This window comes from Rhinolophus sinicus, chromosome 4, assembly GCF_057876585.1.
Source record: "Rhinolophus sinicus isolate RSI-liver-muscle chromosome 4, RSI-T2T, whole genome shotgun sequence".
In the NCBI taxonomy this organism is placed as follows: Eukaryota; Metazoa; Chordata; class Mammalia; order Chiroptera; family Rhinolophidae; genus Rhinolophus; species Rhinolophus sinicus.
In genome coordinates, this window is record NC_142504.1 from 67,555,140 (window position 1) to 67,573,054 (window position 17,915).

Consider the following 17,915-nt stretch of genomic DNA (forward strand, 5'->3'; position numbering starts at 1 on the left):
CTTACCCTTGAGACTATTAAAGCAGCAATCTCCCTTCTCCCTTTCATCCACCTCTTCCCCAGCCCCCAGTACCTCCGATGCTCCCTCCCGCAGGGGCCGCGGCGGTCTCCCGCGGGCCGGCAGGCGCGCGCGGCGGGCTTGGCGCGCCCCCACCCCCGTCCCGTCCCGCCCCGCCCCGCCCCGCCGGGTCCGGCCGCGGCACGCCAGCGGCGCCTTTTCGGGCCGCGCACACTCGCACGCACACGCTCCTCCCGGCCCCGCCATGTTCCGGGAGGCGGCGGCGGTGGCAGCCCAACCCAGGGAGCGGTGGCGGGGGTCGCTCCGCTGAGTCCACCGCCCCCACCCAGTGCGGCGTCCCTCGCCCCTAGTGCCAGCTGCGCCGTGGCTCCTCGGGACTCTTGGAGGGACCGCGGCGGGCGGGGCGGACTCGCGCCGGGGCCACTAACGGCCTGTCACCGTCAGCCTGGCGGCGCCTCCCGCTGGACGTGACTGGGCGGCGCGGAGTGGGACGGGGTGGACAGGGTGCGTCCCCTACCTTGCTCTGTGGATGGAGGACTGGAGCAGCGCAGAACTAAGGGGTCTCCTCCCAGGCGCCGGGGACCGGGCTCGAAACCGCGCCCCTTCTTCCTCCTCGCCTGTCGCCACGCCCCCCCTAGCCCTCACGGACCCGGGGCACGGTCGACGCAGGAGACTTTAGCCCCTGAACGAGTGCCTCGGCGCTGCCGTCGCGCTCGTTGTCTTCGTCACCACTGCAACCGCCACTAACGCCGCCGAAGCCAGGCTTGAAAACATCTCCGGTCTCGGTCCGTCTCTCACCACAGCCTCCTCACTCCCAGGGCAGCGCCGACCGGTGATTGGCTATGGCACAGGCACGTGACTCCCCGGGCACGGGACCAGCGGCGTGACCGCCCCGCCCCCTGCACTGGCCCGCCCCTTCCGCCGGCCCTTCCTCGCTGCCCCGCCTCTCTTTCAGCTCTGAGAAGCTTCCCGAGCCGCGGGGCGGGGTGTCGGAACCTACCAAGTGGGAGGCGGGGGTGGCGGTTCAGGCCGGAACTCCTCCCTGCAGTTTTGTCCCTCTCCCCACCCTACCCGGTTGTTACCGCTTCCCCTCTGCCGTCACCGGCCTGGGAAGGGAGGGGGAAATCAAAGGGTAAGCAAGAAAGCAGTGCAGGCGCCGCTGACAACTGCTGGGCCAGCGGGATCTGCAGTCGCTTTTTGTGGCGACCGTTGCAATGGATCGGACTGGAAACTTCTAGAAATGGCGGCGGGCGATGAAAATAGGTTCTACATAGGGTATTCACGTTCTTTTTGCGGGGCGAGTGGTTTGTGACCTCGGACCCTGGAAAACAATGCTGCGGTCTCGGTTTGAGGCAAAGGAAGGAACTCGACTGCTATACTGGGCGGACGCAGAAGGCAGGATCCCGAGCATCGGTGAGGCGAATCGCGGAGAAGCACCCAGGTCTGCGCCTCAGTGCGCCTGCGCGATAGCGCGCGACCCCGACGCGTGCTGGGAGCTTGGCGAGGCGGTGGCGTGCGCGCAGTCACCTGTGCCAGGTAGGGCCCTAATACCCGTTCCGGAAAAGAACGATAGTGTACACCTGCCGCGAGGGTAATACACTGCATAATACGTCCTCTCCCATTCACACCTTCGAATGACCTTTTCCGAGAAATTTAAGTATTTTTCCACATCCGAGATGGTATTTTAGAGGAAACTTCTTAAGTCCTGGAGAAGAGTGCGTTAGGAAAATTTACCGTCTCCTAGCAGCGGGTACCCTTGACTTCCTTCTGGACACTGTATTTACATTGTGGTTAATCTATGACGATTTGTACATGCTTTTACTTAACCACCAAAAGGATTACATAATTGGAGGGAAACCTTTTTATTCTGACTTCCTTCTGGATGCTTTTTATTTACATCGAGGTTAATCCTCGACAATTTGTGCATGCCTTAATTACCAAAGGGGTTACATAATTGGAGTGAAAGCACCTCCCTTGTTAATAGTGGCCTCTAAACTACAGCACCCCATTGACTTGATGAGTCCTTTGTCACCAATCACAGATGTGGCATTTCAGACTTGACAGCTAAATCCCAAAAAGTTACTACATAAAGCTTAAACTTGCATTCAAGATCAGTGTATTTTTCTAGCTTCTTGATTTCCCCACTCGAAAACTAAGTCCAACTGTGGGGACAGAGTTCCAGAGAGCAGTTTCCAGGCTCTCAGCCTCACGTGGAAAGGTGCTGGCTCGGGTAGTAGATGGCCATCAGCTGTGGCTAATTGACCATCAGCTGTACCCAGTTAGCCAACTAGCCACTGATATAACTGCCGCAGCTGTGCTGGTCAATCGTTTGGTTGGCAGGCAGAGAAGTGGACAGCAGGTTGCAGGTCGTGTGGATCCAGTCTCCAGGGAGAATATAGTGGTATGACTCCCCTATCTATGGCTCCGTGGGTGTTCCTTTCTGGCCTAGCCATATCCTACATTCTTAAGTGGGGAGCGGGACCAGAGACCCCGCAGGCCACCTCGCATGACAAATGGCACAGCGAGCAGGGTCTCCCACACGACACCAACATTAATAGAGAGCACCTTGTGGCTAGAGGTGGAACACTATTGCATTTAGTTTGGCTATTTAAGGCATGAAATACAAAGAAAAGAAACCCACTAAAAATTTAACCAACTCTGACATCTCTTCAAATCATTGAGATTGTTCCCATTTAATTCACTGTCACAGGGAGGTCAATTAGTATTGATGGCAATGGACATGGCTATTTCTGTAGCAGGTTAAGCACCTCAGTTCAAAATTGAAAGGTAATCTTGAATTTGCTGAAATAAACCATAATTTATGGTAACAGCTGTATGTACAACCTTATTACTTAAAATCACTGAACACATGAAAGACTCATATGGCAGTGGTGATCCAGGCTACTGTACTGACTATGCTCAATAGGATACTACCTATGAAAGTTCACAGTAGAAATCAAGTTGCAAAAAAATTTTTTTTAATGAAGCTCCTATTAAGATTATATGTGGCAAATTATAAATCATTAAAAATGTTATTCAAAAAGGCCTAATGAAATTTATGAAGACAAGAAGAGCTAATTTTCCTTTTTAATGTGCAAGTAGAAGTATAAATCAAGAAATTCTTATAAATATTATGGATAGGTTTCAAAAGAAGCCTGAAGAAAGCTAGTTTACATCCACGACCTAGTTGATTAGTAAGCTGCTAAGGCTTTTAATTGTACAGTGCTATCTTTCGTTGGCTCAAGTTCTAGAATCCATTTTCATCGAGTGGGTAAAATATGTTTTCTTAATAGTGCAAGGAGGCCAACAACCCCAAGCATTAAACATCACTCTTAGCCAAAGTTAAGTTTTATCAAATTTATTTAGGGTTATTACTAGCAGACACTTAAAATGTCTATATCTGATATCTGAACTAGAAGCCATTCTGCAAGATTTACTTGCCAACTTAATTTAGGTCTTCACACCTTTAGAATCAACTACTCTTATGTTTTGCTACATTAAGTCCAGTTAGATCATTTAAAAAATCCTGCCATATTTCAGCAAGGTGAAAATAAATGGAAAATACAATCTCAGATCATAGCTTATCATAAAACTTAATCTATGCAGATGTAAGGTCTTTGCAATGAATACTTATTATCATGTACTGTAAAATTTTCCAGAGCAGTGGCCCCATTACAGCAAGTAATTATGAGCAATCAGTAGTAGCTCTTTTTCCCTAGCAACTTTCAATAACTGCTCCAAAAAACAACCCTCAAAACAAACAAAAACCCAAACAGGTTTTAGATTCTTTGCCAATAGGGAGAATGAAAAGTTGATTTGTTGGTTTATTTTTGCCATTAGACAGCAATAAGTAAATTTTCTCCCCCAAATACCTTTTTAAAAAAACAGCACAAAGAACTGAGAAGGGAAAGTGAGGGAGTGAGTGGTGGTAAACAAATGCCTACCTCTCCCTTCTGGTTTCAAAAATAGGCTGGGATACAGCTGTCAGCTCCAGTTCCTGGAAACTGGCAAGAAAATTTTAATAGTATTCATATACATTTTGGAACCATCTTGGGTTACTGTAATGAAATTTTACTTGCCAGATGTTTTTAAAAGCTAGTTAGAGACACTATCACTAAAAGCAGTCCTTTTGTGTTAAAATTGTAATAGGATTTTCAAGAGAAATGGGCAAAAAAAAAAATTAAGTCAACTCACAATCCTAATATACCACTGCAGTACAATGTAAGTGATGATTTAAGAACTACAGAATATCTTTTGATAATGGTATAACAGTATGCCTATAATGACCTTAAATTAATTTTCTATTTCTAAAATGTTACACAAAAGTTGATAACCAGTGCATATCCTTAATATATGACTGTTTTTTTCACTCAGTATCTGAACTCCTAACTTTTCTTCTAGTTAAAAACTTTTTTTAATGTCAAAGTGTAAGATATTTGTATAAAAGTCAATAGTAGCATTAATTTAAAGAAATATGTTTTTTCATAATTTGAAATAAAAGGCTTAACAGTTAACAAAGAGAAAATAGTCTATCTGTCTAGACTTAAAAAAAGGGATAAGAAACTAGTAAAAGTAGTTGCCTACTGAAAAGTCAACAAGGCTCTAAGGTAGAAGAGTCATTTTCATTGTGTTACCTTTCTCTGCTACTTAAAAAATTAGTTATTGTTTCCCATCTAAGGTAAAAACTAATTTTTAAAGACATTCTTAAAAATAATGTTTTAAAGTCTCATAAGTTCTAAGTGTCACAACAGCAAAGCCAACCAGTGACTTTGAGAAGCCCTAAAATTACTGGATTAGATTTATCCTTGCATTCAAGCTGGCTATGATTTTTTTTTTTTTCAACTTGCAAAACGAATGTACTATAGCTAGCTTCTTGAAATGGATAAAATACACAAAAGGCTTTATGCTTTCTTCTAAGTTGTAATATGCATTTAACTGGAGTATATTTTGCATATCCACTGATCTTTCCAACTCAGACTGTACTTTCAATTTCTTCCCCAAATTAGTTTTTGTATACGTGCAGTGTCAGAATAGCTAAGGATAATGTCAAAGAGATCTGTACCTTACTTCTTTAAAAATGACAACCAGCTTATCCTCCTTACACCTCGTCTGCTTTAAGTGTCCCTTACCAAATGGAAATACATTAACAATTGTGTGCTATAAATGTAAAAATGTTTAAAGGGAACGCTGATATAAATAAGGTTTATAGAAAGATCATGGTAACTTAAGACTTGGCTATGGCTAAAGATGGGAAAACAAATGTATTTGAAATTTGACAGAATTTTTATTTCATAATAACGTAGTATTATTAATATAAGTGACCTGGCAGTTGAAAACAGGTGATGTTGGAGTACCTATTAACTAGATTACGAAATAATGTCTTCATAGTTAGCTATAGAGAGCAGACGACTTTAAAATGGAGCTCTGAAGTTTTGACACGTACTTACAGCTGCAAGTTGCTAGGTTACCACCAAGGTGTACACAGATTGACATGAACAATATTAAAAACTTATTTCGATAGGAGATTCACTTTATTTCCCCCGTGACATATTTACAGTTGAATATAAATTAAAGGCCTGCTTGTACACCAAAACCAGGTCCTTTGGGTGGTTCAGTCAAAGAGGTAAGACCCCCAGCTGGCTCACAAGAGAAGCGTCCACTCCTGAAAAGAAAAGGAAGTAATGTTAAATTGACTATTAATGATTACCATTTATAAATTTTTACTTAAAAATAATATAATTATTACCTCACAACAGCCCAGTTAAATAATTATTTTTCCCCAAGAACTAGCATAGATTATTTAATCAAAACATTTCAACTGCTGCAAGACTTTCTCTTCTTAAAGGTAAACATGAAAACTAACATGTCAAATACCAAAACTCACTATAAATATGAAAAATATAAAAATAATACTAATACTAGTTCCCATTTCTTGAGCACTGTACATACATTATTTGCTTATTTGAGCTCAATAATGCCATGAGACAAGTGATACTGTCCTTATTTTACAGATACAGAAAGCAAGGCTTGGGGGATTCAGCATCTGCCTAAGGATCAGAGCCAAACTATAGCAAAATAACCCAACACAGAGGACATTTTAAAAAACATGTTTTAATAAACCAAAGCACTACATTTATTTTTATATTTGAATTTTACTTAGATTGACATCTGTCATGGTGGACAGAAGAGAATATACATTTATACACTATATTTGGAAATAAACAGAAACTGGATTCCTTGAGGAAATTAAGCAGTAAAGACAAAAACATCTATTTGTACTTATATTTTTAAAGGCTGTATTAACTTTTCAAAAAACAGGTTCCAGGCCAGAGTTGCTACCATAACCACAAAGAAAACAAGAACAGGTCCTTATGTAGGAATCTGAAGAGAAGCAGCGGAGAGGTAGAAGAACCTGTCTAGTTTCAGCCCCACACATAGTTTCCCAGGTAATCACTCAACCTCTGCCCTGTCTGACCTTTGTTGCTAGCGTTCAGCTCAGAACCCACTCCTATTTCACCCCTCCTATTCCCTGGCTTTGTTAATTTACCTTTTTGCTGCCACAGATTTTAGCTGAAGAACTTGTTCAATTTACATCTTTTTATTCCCTCTGGCTTTGCCTTTTACATTCTGTCATCCATCTTATAGGTCTGTTTTTAGAGCTCTAGGAAATCTTTTTTTGTTGAGGGGACAGGAAAGTGACACCACATAATCATTTATAAGATCTTTCAATCTATTATATTACATAATGCAAATAACTAAATAGATTATTGTAACAAAGAATGCCTACAAAGTCAGAAATTTGTTAACACATTTGCATTATAGGGTCACTATGAAAACCGGATCAAAAAGTAGACACTGTACTATCTGTCAGAGCCTAAAACTGATGTAGGATTTAAGTGGCGCAAAATGACATTTAACTTTAATAAAAAATAGTATTTGGCTTCGTAATTCTTTTGTTAACTAGTACTATAGGTACACCTGCTGCTCTTGGACAGCAAATGAAATAATGAAATTTATTTTGGAGGATCTCCTCCTCTTTTACTAGGTTCCCTCTTGTGGTTTAAGCTCAGCTACCCTCTTTATCAACACAAAGGACCACTTTAAGAAGATTATAAAAACCGAAGTTTCTGGAACAATAAATGGAAGAATTAACCATGTACACTGCCTGAGCTCTTCACAGTATTATAGAATTTTATGTAAGACAGTTATTTTAAGAATATCCTGGTCCAGTCTTCTGACGTTTGTTCCATGAAATGACAGTTCCATGTCATATTTGAGGGGAAAAAAGAACTTCCAGGAATCCGTTGTCTGTCTGCAAACTTTCTCCTTCCCTCACCATTCACAAAATACATATTAAAATATTATAAAGGCTGTAAAACCTTCCAGTAAAGCCTATACAAATTGTATTTAATCTACTAATCATCTAACTTTTCCCCTCATTTTATCTGTAAACATGCCTCAGAACACTAACAGAGAGGCAGTTATCTAAGCCCTATCCATTCACCTGATAGCCACAATTTACACTAGGGTCCTTCACTTAATAAAAAAGAAATTATTTCCCTTATATGTTATGCTTAAAACAATTAACCTGTTCTTTTCATCACACTTCAAAAGGTAAATTAGACATTCCAACGCTATTTGTACATTCATCATTTTAATTCATTTGCATTCTAGAAAACTTGGCTTTTCTGTACAGTTCTTACAGCTTTAAAAGAAAGTACATTTTAAAGAAAAGCTACTTTATGAAAGCTTAGTGCTTATCTTTTTAATATCACTGAGCTATATTCACCACTACTGCCCCTATTTTTAGTATAAAAAAAAATTATCCATCAGCAACCACCTATGTATTTTTATATATACTTTGTAGCCTATGTTTCTTATACCTCAGATATTATCCGCACACCACAGAATTCTGCAAAATTTAAGATATATTTATGAAACTAAACATGAAGAATTCAAATTGGATTTAAAATTAGTTTTAGCTAATCCATACTGAAAAACAATTTATATATTAATTAGTAATTTGAAAAGTTTAGAAGTCATGTTCAGTACTTGAACTGAAAATAAGAACAATCTCAGCACGCAAATATCTGTTTATTAATGTCAAAATAAAGACTACTGTCTTGTCATCAGTTTAGTATTTTCTTTCTAGCCATCATTTACCAAAAATTAAAAAGTAGTTCTGAACCACATAGAGACATCATCTTTTACTAATTTTGGCCAGGGTACACCTCGTAGTGCTACTCAGAAATCAGTTACTATTGAACCACTTTAATATCTCTTATTACTCAAAGATTCACATTAAGTACCTGTTTCAAACAGGTGAGCAGAGAGCTTTAGTATAAAAATACAAATAAAAAAGAATTAGCCAGCTTTGGTTAATTCAAAGAATAATTATAACTGTATTTTGGGTATTACTATCATCACAGTGATTTTATCGTATATATCCAAGAAATTAACTTGGGGAAGGAGGGAAAGTTGTTCTCATATGCTGGGAAGACATTTTAGAATTATCATTTCCAATTACAATCTTCATATATACCATTGGTGGACCTTCTGCAACTATTGAAAAATAAAATTTCTGCTTTTTAAATAAGAGTTGATAAGTAGGAAATAAAAATAGGTTCAGAAACCAATAATTCTAGTTTTTGGCTCAAACCTAGAACACTAACAAAAAAAATCTCATTGAAGAACTATTTACAATTACTGATAAGCAACATTCCTACTATAATCAGATGTTAAAAATTCTTAACTGTGGTACTTAGTTCTTGTTTATTAATGTTAAAATACAATGATGTTATAGTGTCTCCTATATTAAATAACAACAACAACAAAGTCTAATTTTATCCCTGGTAATTTCATGCAGACTTCTGGCTTTAAACACCATCATAAATAACAACTGAAGAATCCCCAATTCACATTACCAGCATTACTCTATTCCCTAAGCTCCAGGCTCATATCTACCTTTTAGCATCTATCATGGATGTCTAACTTAACATGTGCAAAACAATGTGACTTTTCTTCCCCAAACTTGTTCTACCCCAAATATTCTCCATTTTATTTAAAGGAACCACTAAGGTGGTGCTCAGACCAAAAAGCTAGAAATCACTCATCATTCCTCTGCCCCACAACATCCACTAAATTTTAAAGCACTGTCCACACAACAACTAGGATAATAATTTTAACAAGATCACTCATATTCATTCCATACTGAAAAGACTCCAAGACAGCTTTTTATCTGTGCCCGTCTACCTCTCTGACCCCTTCCACCACTTTCCTCCTTATCACCTCACTGCAAACATACTGTCATCTTATTTTCCTTCCAAGACCTTAATATATCCTCTTTTCCCCTCCCTGGAACATTGTTCCTCCAGTTCTTTACATGGTTTCTTTGGGCTTTTCAGTCAGGTCACAGCTCAAATGTTAACACTTCAGACAGTCCTCTCCTGACTAAATGTATCCCCAATCATTCTCTATCCCCTAAACCAGCTTTTTCTTCATAGCATTTATTGCTCAGATATTACATTAGTTGTCTGTCTCCATCACTAGAATATATGATATTTGACAACTTTACCTTGTTCATAATTGTGAGCACAACCTAAAATAGTGCCTGGCACGTAGCACACACCCAAATATGTGTGTGAAATAAATGAATGGCAAGGGAATGCAATAAAGTACACAAAGCAACTATCTTTCTATTTGTATGGCAGGCAATTAATGTTGGATAAATGTTGTGATTGATAGAAGGGAAGTAGTAGGTTCTAAATGGCAAAAGTATGACTACAGAATTACAAATTACTGTGTTTCCCTGAAAATAAGACCTAGCCAGACCATCAGCTCTAATGCGTCTTTTGGAATAAAAATTAATATTAGACAGTAGGAGCAAAAATTAACATTATTTTAACATAAGACCGGGTGTAACATAATTATGATATAATATAATAATATCGGGTTTTATATTAATTTTTGCTCCAAAAGATGCATTAGAGCTGATGGTCTGGCTACGTCTTATTTTTGGGGAAACATGGTAATCAGTAGAAAAGGGGACATCTAAAGAAACCAAGTGGATTTTATGAGGAAATCTGTACTTGAAATATTGTGAACAAATATAACTAAAGTACCCAAAAGTTGAAAGAAGTTATGTGTTTAAGTACAAATACAAAAGTAGTATAAACTTATTTAAAAACATAGCTGAGGGCGGCCAGTTGGCTCAATTGGTTGGAGCGCAGTGCCCATAGCACCAGGGTTGCCGGATCGATTCCCACATGGGCCAGTGGGCTGTGCTCACAACTAGATTGAAAACAATGACGACTTGGAGCTGATGGGTCCTGGAAAATCACACTGTTCCCCAATATACCCCAATAAAAAATTTAAAAACAAAACAAAAAATCATAGCTGAGTCCTAAAAACAAGCTGAAGTTTGTGGAAAATATTATGGACTTTGTTTTGCAGGGGTGGAGGGTGCTTACATTTGAAGCAAGACTTAGTAAGGGATAGGACCAGTGGCTAAGAAAGATATTGTAATGTTAAATGACAAAACGCTTCACTTAAATAGCCTCCATAAAGAGGAATGATTTTTCACAATGGAAATGTTTTACCCCCAAAATATAAGTGTAGCCCACGAAAGTGAGGAACTAGGAACAAAATGCCAAACTTCTTTAAGCAAATTCAATTTAAAGTCTTAAAAGTAGTGTATGTTTCCTAGAAAAAAAAGTAATAGTCAATAGGGGCCAGCTTGCCTTTACTAAACTTCAGTTACCCCCAACTGACCTCTTTTTCTTATTAGGTAGTGTTATTAGTCTGCCAGAATAACAAGTGAATACTTTTAGAGTGCAGACTACAGAACCACTCCATAATCTCTGATTTAGTAATTCACCTTCAGGGAATTGTTATTTATAACAAAAAGTAGGAAAATGTATCTTAAAATGGGAATAAAAAGCACATCATAGTTCTTTTAATATATTAGAATACCATAAGACTATTAAAATCTATGTTGAAAGGAAGAAATTTTATACGATATAAGAAAAAAAAGAAATACTCACAAAAGGATTACAATTGTATACAACCATGCAAACATTTCCTGGTGTTAAGAGAGAGTTTTGAGTAATGTGAACACTTAGATATGAAACCGGGGTTTGTTTAGCAGCAAAAGTTCAGTTTCATAATTCAAAGAAAAGTCATTAGTATGAAACAACTGCAGGAGGAAAGAAAAATGGATAAACAGGGTTTAAGCTGAAAAATATCTAGGCATTCTAACGGACTATATGTGCAATTAATGGTGTAATGTACCTGAAGTGAGAGTTGATGTAATTAGGCTGCATTATTACCATCAAAATGTCTGGAACAAAGGAGACAGTCCCACAATGCTAAGCACATCTCTCAAATACTGTGATTAGTTTAAGTATATCACATTAAGAAAGTCATTAGCCAACTACAAAACCTGCAAAGGAGGAGACCAAAACTTTGTCATATAAGGAAAAAGAGTGAAACGACTGTGGATATTAAATCTGAGAAAAAAATATGGAGAAGACAAGATAACTACTTCAAGTAACTGAAGAGCTGTCATTTGGAAGTGTATTATTGTATGTTGGTTCAAAGGGCCAAATTAGACCTTTAGTCGGAAATTAGAAGAAGATAGACTTTGGGTCAATATTCTGGCAATGTGAACTTTTAAACAATGGAATAGATTTATATATGTAGTAAATTTCCCTTCTTTATAAACATTCAAGTAGATACCAGATGACTATCTGGGAGAGTGTCAGAGAGGAAAAAAAAATTTTTGCTTGAGGTGACAGACTGGTTTGGATACTATCCAAGGCTCCTCACAACGTGTGGGAACTTAGGCTATAAAGTTTTAAAAAGTGAGTTCATGTGAAAGACTACGTTAGGTTAAACCATTATAATTCATTATACAGAAATAAAAGCATACCTTGGCCCAGGTTTTGGAATTTTGCCAGCCTTGAGCTCATCAATAATCTCCTCAATATCCTTAGGTGTCAGATCCTCCTGCAAAAAAAATATTAAAATAGTCAGATTAAAATTTAATCTACTATTAAAATCTGTGTAAATCCGTAATATCACTTGGTTTATTATCTCTATCAACTCAGAAGTTAGTAACCAAGGTAGCAGCAACTGAATAACTCCCATATATAGTATACTGCTAAATGCAATATTCAGAGCAGTAGCTGAAGAGGTAAAACACAGTGCTTTGAAGTGAAACAGTTTTGCATTTGAGTCCTGACCCTAACACTTACTAGCCAGTGATCTTAGACAAGTTACTTATCCTCTTTAAGTTTGTTTCTTCATTTGTAAACCTACGTCAGAGTTTTTCTGAAGATTAAATGAGAAAATATATAAAATAGAACAGTGCTGTGGTACATGTTCAACAAATGCTATGTCTTTGAAGAAACACTGAGGTGGAAAAATAGAAGTTAGCACCAGCTAACTTAAAAGTAGATGCCTAATATCCATCCCTAACCTAAAGGTCTAATACCCGAGCGGTATCTTTTTTCTTTCCCAGGTGAAATTCACCGTTTCAAAATTCACTTAAATTTTGAAGAAAATGGTTAAAAAAATTCTTTTTGACACATTTATTTTAATGATCCTGAGCCTCTGATCCCCATTTTCAACCAGAACAGCCCCTATATTTTATACACTGTGCACTGGTGTAAACTTTTTACCTCAAGAAAGGGTTGTTATTTAAAATAACAAATACAATTAAAACACATAAACTCACACCCTTGTGTGACTAGCTGCTGCAACCTAGGTTTAATCAAAAGACAATCAAAACAGAATGAGCAAGATTAAACTAAGAGAAAAATGCCTAGACTACATTATATCCCCTCTCCCCATCCAAAACTGTTAAGTATGTAACAAAATGTTTTATAGGACCTTAGTATTATGTTAGAGAAATCATAATTCAATACTTCACTGACTAGCCACTTAAAAGGCCTTTAATATTTGTTGAATAATTAGACATTTATAAAAATAAAAACTGCTTTCAAACTGCTTAGGGTTTAACAGACGTTCAGAACTTCATAGCTAAAAGAAATCTTTAAACTCATCTAATGATATTATTCCTCCCCCAACTCTTTATTATGAGGATTTGAAAACTATACATAAATACACCCATATTCCTATCACCTAGATTCAACAATTTTTAATTTGCCTTATTTACATTATGTACAAATATGTGCTTTTTTTTGGCTGTACCATTTGAAAGCAAGCGGCAAACATCCTGACACTTCACCCTTAATACTTCGCCAGGCACCTCCTAAGAATAAGAAAATTCTCTTAAATAATATAATTCCATCACCACACCTAATTAACAATAATTCCTTAATAAAATCAAATGTTAAGTCTATATTCAAATCTGTCTAACCATCCTCAAAACTGATAGCTGTTTTTTTCCTAAGCACGATCCAATCAAAAGTTTGTAACTATTTCATTTTATCCACTCATCAACTGAGATCTGTAAGTTAATTGCCTTGCCAAAAACCATACCATTACTAACTTAAAGAATTTTCAGTTCTTGGATGAATCTGTACGCTATTATATTTAGACTTACAATGCTTCATACAAAGCCTTGACTGTCTAATTCCTGCTTAAATCGAGATCTTCATTATTATGGGTAAATTACAAAAATGTGGGAAAAGGGAAAGCTGTTGCCATATTTTTAAAGGACACTTTTTTTAAGTATGGGAAATAGGTAAGGTAAGAAATTTAAATTACTGATCATTAAAATGAAGAAAATCACTACAGAGAATGAAAATACCTTAGAAATCTAAAAGGCCAAAGAAATCAAATTTCAACTCAAAGAACAAACAAACAAACAAAAAACACAGAAAAAAATCTTGTACATATCCATTTGAGGCATTATGGCAGAGTAACTAACCTGATTGAACTTTCTGTTGTAACAACTACAAATACTAGGTAAAATAAAAAACGAAAAAATTTTTTTAAATTGCACCAATACACAATGCAGACAAAAAAGTACCCAGAGACCAAAACTGAACCCAGGTAAAGAAGTGGAATACCAAGCAAACTTGACCTCAGGGTTTCATAGCATAGAGGGGCACGGCTCAAAGCCCCAGGCCACAAGAGACATCCAAATCACATGAAATTAAGACTCCAAAAAGCTATACCCTCAATATATGGGTAACTAGCTATTAAACTGTCCCTCAAAAAACTGCTAGCCTGGAATCTTACGCATTGAGGGAGATGGGGAAGGTGTAAGGAGAGGTGCTTTCTTTGGGGCCTGTAGCATTTCCAGGAGCAAAGAGAGGAGCAAAACAAATCCCTTCTTGAAGAATCCACCTTTAATACAGGTCTCAAAAAATTTCCATAAACAAATTTCTAAGAAGTATGAGTTAACAAGATACTGTGAATGAAAACCATAATATAATTAGGGTAGCAGACAATTGGAAAAAAGAAAACTCCAGACACCTGGATATTAAGAACACTTCTAAAAAACATAGGTCAAAATGCAAATTTAAAAATATTTAGACCTAATCATGAAAATATTAATCAAAACTTGTGAGATCTGGCTAAAACAGTACTTAGAGAGAGGTATGATACTGTTTCTAAAATTTTTAGAACAAGCAATATAGTATTACATATTAGCATGGCTGGATACATGTATTTGAAAAGTTTAAAAACATGTACAGGAAGAATACACACTAAATTTATGATAGTGGTAACGTCTGAGAATGACTGGAAAGGAATAAGACTTTTGGTAGGAGTGGGAATAGTTTACCTACTACATCTAACTTATTTCTACAAATAATAATAATTATTATTTTTGGTAGGGGTGGGAATGGTTTACCTACTACATCTGTAGCTTATTTCTACAAATAATAATAGTAATAAATTTACTTAAGTGTGGGAAAACGTTATTACTGTGAAGTCTTGGCGGTTATTTTCTGTATTTATATGTAAATTATTACATTTTTCATAATTTAAATGTTTTAAAAACGTATCAGTATCTCCTGCAATTAAATGCAAAAATGTTTAAAGATAATTTTTTAAAAAAATCTTCTGGTGGACAATAATGTGGAAGCTAAAACTAACATATTTTTATGAAAAGTTTTCTATTTGATTTTTAATAAACTTTGGAAACCAGAAAAAAAAAAGAACCTTCTGGATATGTATGTCATATTTAGAAGAATATATCCATATTCCTCTACATGAGTTAATTCAGAAACCAACTTGTACAAAATGGGAAACCAAAGATGTTAAATATGACATCATACAACTTTATATTAAGTGAAATACTCACATAGTAGTTGTCATTTATTTGAACCATTGGTGCGTTTACACAGGCCCCTAAACATTCCACCTCTATAAGAGTGAAAAGTTTGTCAGATGTAGTCTCCCCAACCTTTATTCCTAAAAATATAAATGATCACCATGAGAACCAGGTTATATTTTAATAGCAATGGTTTAGAAGAAAAAAGAAAACACACCCAACATATTATAGAAGTATACAAAAAGTATTTAGAAGCATTAAATTTTTTAAGTAAAACAACTCTGTATAATTACACTAGAACATTCAAGGATTTCTCAAGTGAATTTGTTCCTTTAAAAACCAAATTTCAGGAGACTCATCAGTGTTTGTTGTCATACAGCAGTGCTTCAGGCTATATAATTTTCATTTTGATTGTGATAATTAACCTACTAAAATAAGTCATACTACCAGACTGGCAAAAACTCAGAAAACTGCTAATGTCAAACATTAAGACTGTGAGGAAAACAACTACGCTCCAATCTTTAGGGAAGACATTTTGGCAAAATATAGTAAAAATCTGACCCAGCAATTCTACTTCCTATAAACAATTTCAGTATACAATAGGATAAGTATGCAAAGGTAGGTACACATGAAAGTAACTGCAGAATAAAGTTATAATAGAAAAATGAGGCAGACAAGCATGTTGTAGCCAAAATAAAGTACATAAAGCAAACACAGATGTATTTAAGTATTTAATAATGAAAATAATTAAAATAATGTGAAACCTAAAACTGATATACTCAACTATTATCAAAATTTGTACCTTGAAGGTAGGGTGTGGGATTCTGAACAAACTTCAGCTTTCTGTTTTATATACTTCAATATTGCCCAACTATATTTACAACATGCAAGTACTTTATATTCAGTTAACAACAAAATTTTTTTAAAAACACCTCCTTTCACTTCATTTGATATATATGTATATAGTTATAAATGCAATAGCAGTTTTCTGTGGAAAAATACCCTTTTAATTTTGTAAATTCTACTATAATAACATCATATTTCAAATTTCCCTTCCTGAAGCATTCTTATTGTTCTCAGATCTTATTTTTCCCAAGGCTAGTTTGGAATAACACAAGGACAATATAGTCACTTTTTTACATACCACAAGATATCACAATGAGTGAAAACTTAATTTTCTAAACAATGAAAACTTTAAAACTCCTAGAAGCTTTTCAAACAAACATGACTAGAAAAAAAAAAGGTGAAAAATTCAGCTTTTGAGGTTGAGAACTAAAGAATACAAAATAAGAAATAAAGATAGACAAACAGTAAGACAAAAATTTACTCATGAAATACAGGTCCCGTAAGATGGCAAAAGTTGGAAAATTTAAGTAGAAATAGGTCAACTCTAGAAAGACAATTCTAATTTTCATAAAAGTTATAAATACAATGTGTCCCATACCAAGTTTTTTCTGAATGGCCTCCAGTATGCTGTCAGAGTTTCGAAGCATGCAAGGTGTAGTAGTGCAGACCTGAATGTGATACTTCCCAACTGGCTTTCGATTATACATTGTATAAAATGTTGCTACTTCATATACTCTCATTGGAGGTACTTGTAATACTTCTGCAACCTAAAAAATTAGAAAATTTTTAAATAACACAATTACAATCTTTAACTGAGCTTTAGGTATGTTATAAAAATCATATTTCAACATTGCTTCCATTTGGTAAAGGCAGAAAAGTTCTTCAAAAGCAGCAAATATACCTGTATTTGATATTTACAAGGTACAAACAAGTCCTTCATTTTTGCAGACATCTTACACTTAAACCACACAGAGCCCAGAGGCTAATGGTTACCCCACTTGTCTATGCAAAAAGATCTTTTTCTCTAAATCTTTAAATCTTTCACTATTAAGAATTTCTACTTTGATCATTCCAATTCTTATATTTTGTAATTTAAAATTTCTAACTGACAAAAATTTGGTGGCCAAACTCCAATAAATTAAATTATACTTTTCAACTTTTCACCAATTTTTCAAAACAGCCTTGATGTTACTGGTGATATATAGTGCGTGCAAAAGGTATGATGACAGAAAATGGTTGAGAATCAAAGTTTACCTACTAGCCTATATTGGTGTACATAGCTATAAACACACACACACACACACACACACACACACACACACACACACACACACACCATTTCCTATTGCAGCATTCTTCACAAAAGCTGATCTTATAGACCAGTACTTCCCTACCTTTCACATCAAGGTATTTACAGAAAATATTTGTTTTGACATTCAATGGGGGGCGTGGGGGGGGGAGGGGGGGGAGGTTCAAGACCAAGGGATTCATTATCTGAGCACAACTCTCTTTGTCAGGGCAACTGTGGGAAAACAACGTTATTTTAGCTGTTTGCTAAGGCTGGTCCAGGTGATCAAATATCATTAATCAGGTCTTAAGATTTGATATCTGGCATTCTTAAAAATTATGCATATATCCATGTTTTGACATGGAAGAAGAGCTCATTAAACAGCATTTCAGATGACAAATATGTTGACCTTTCTCATATCAGGGAACCTAAAGGAAATGTATTCTCAAAAGACATCCAATAACAGCTCACCTGTGAAAGATTAACTTGATAATGGTCTAGGCTGACAGACCAAAT

General features: G+C 36.7%; 2 protein-coding genes and 1 long non-coding RNA gene across 14 annotated transcripts in view; 1 reads left to right on the forward strand and 2 right to left on the reverse strand.

Annotated features, from left to right (window-relative positions):
* The window catches only part of ANKRD12 (ankyrin repeat domain 12), a 135,675-nt gene extending 134,828 nt beyond the window's left edge, over positions 1-847 (reverse strand). The window contains exon 1 of one of the 5 annotated variants that reach the window (XM_019712593.3): positions 536-847. The gene's annotated coding sequence lies outside the window, so the exon portion shown is untranslated. Of the gene's footprint in view, positions 1-72; positions 147-535 lie in introns of those variants that run through there. The other 4 variants (XM_019712592.3, XM_074340361.2, XM_074340360.2 and 1 more) reach the window with 4 other exon arrangements.
* A 262-nt stretch (positions 848-1,109) lies between these two features.
* The window catches only part of LOC148758399 (uncharacterized), a 245,337-nt gene continuing 228,531 nt past the window's right edge, over positions 1,110-17,915 (forward strand). For all 8 annotated transcript variants that reach the window (XR_016021136.1, XR_016021135.1, XR_016021141.1 and 5 more), the window contains exon 1: positions 1,110-1,554. This is a non-coding gene — a long non-coding RNA (uncharacterized LOC148758399). The remainder of the gene's footprint in view (positions 1,555-17,915) is intronic.
* NDUFV2 (NADH:ubiquinone oxidoreductase core subunit V2) overlaps positions 5,528-17,915 on the reverse strand; it is a 32,285-nt gene continuing 19,897 nt past the window's right edge. The window contains exons 5-8 of the mRNA XM_019712595.3: positions 16,710-16,878; positions 15,296-15,405; positions 11,948-12,024; positions 5,528-5,680 (exon numbers count right to left, since the gene is read on the reverse strand). Coding sequence (XP_019568154.1) covers positions 5,587-5,680; positions 11,948-12,024; positions 15,296-15,405; positions 16,710-16,878 — 450 coding nt within the window. The 3' untranslated portion in view covers positions 5,528-5,586. The remainder of the gene's footprint in view (positions 5,681-11,947; positions 12,025-15,295; positions 15,406-16,709; positions 16,879-17,915) is intronic.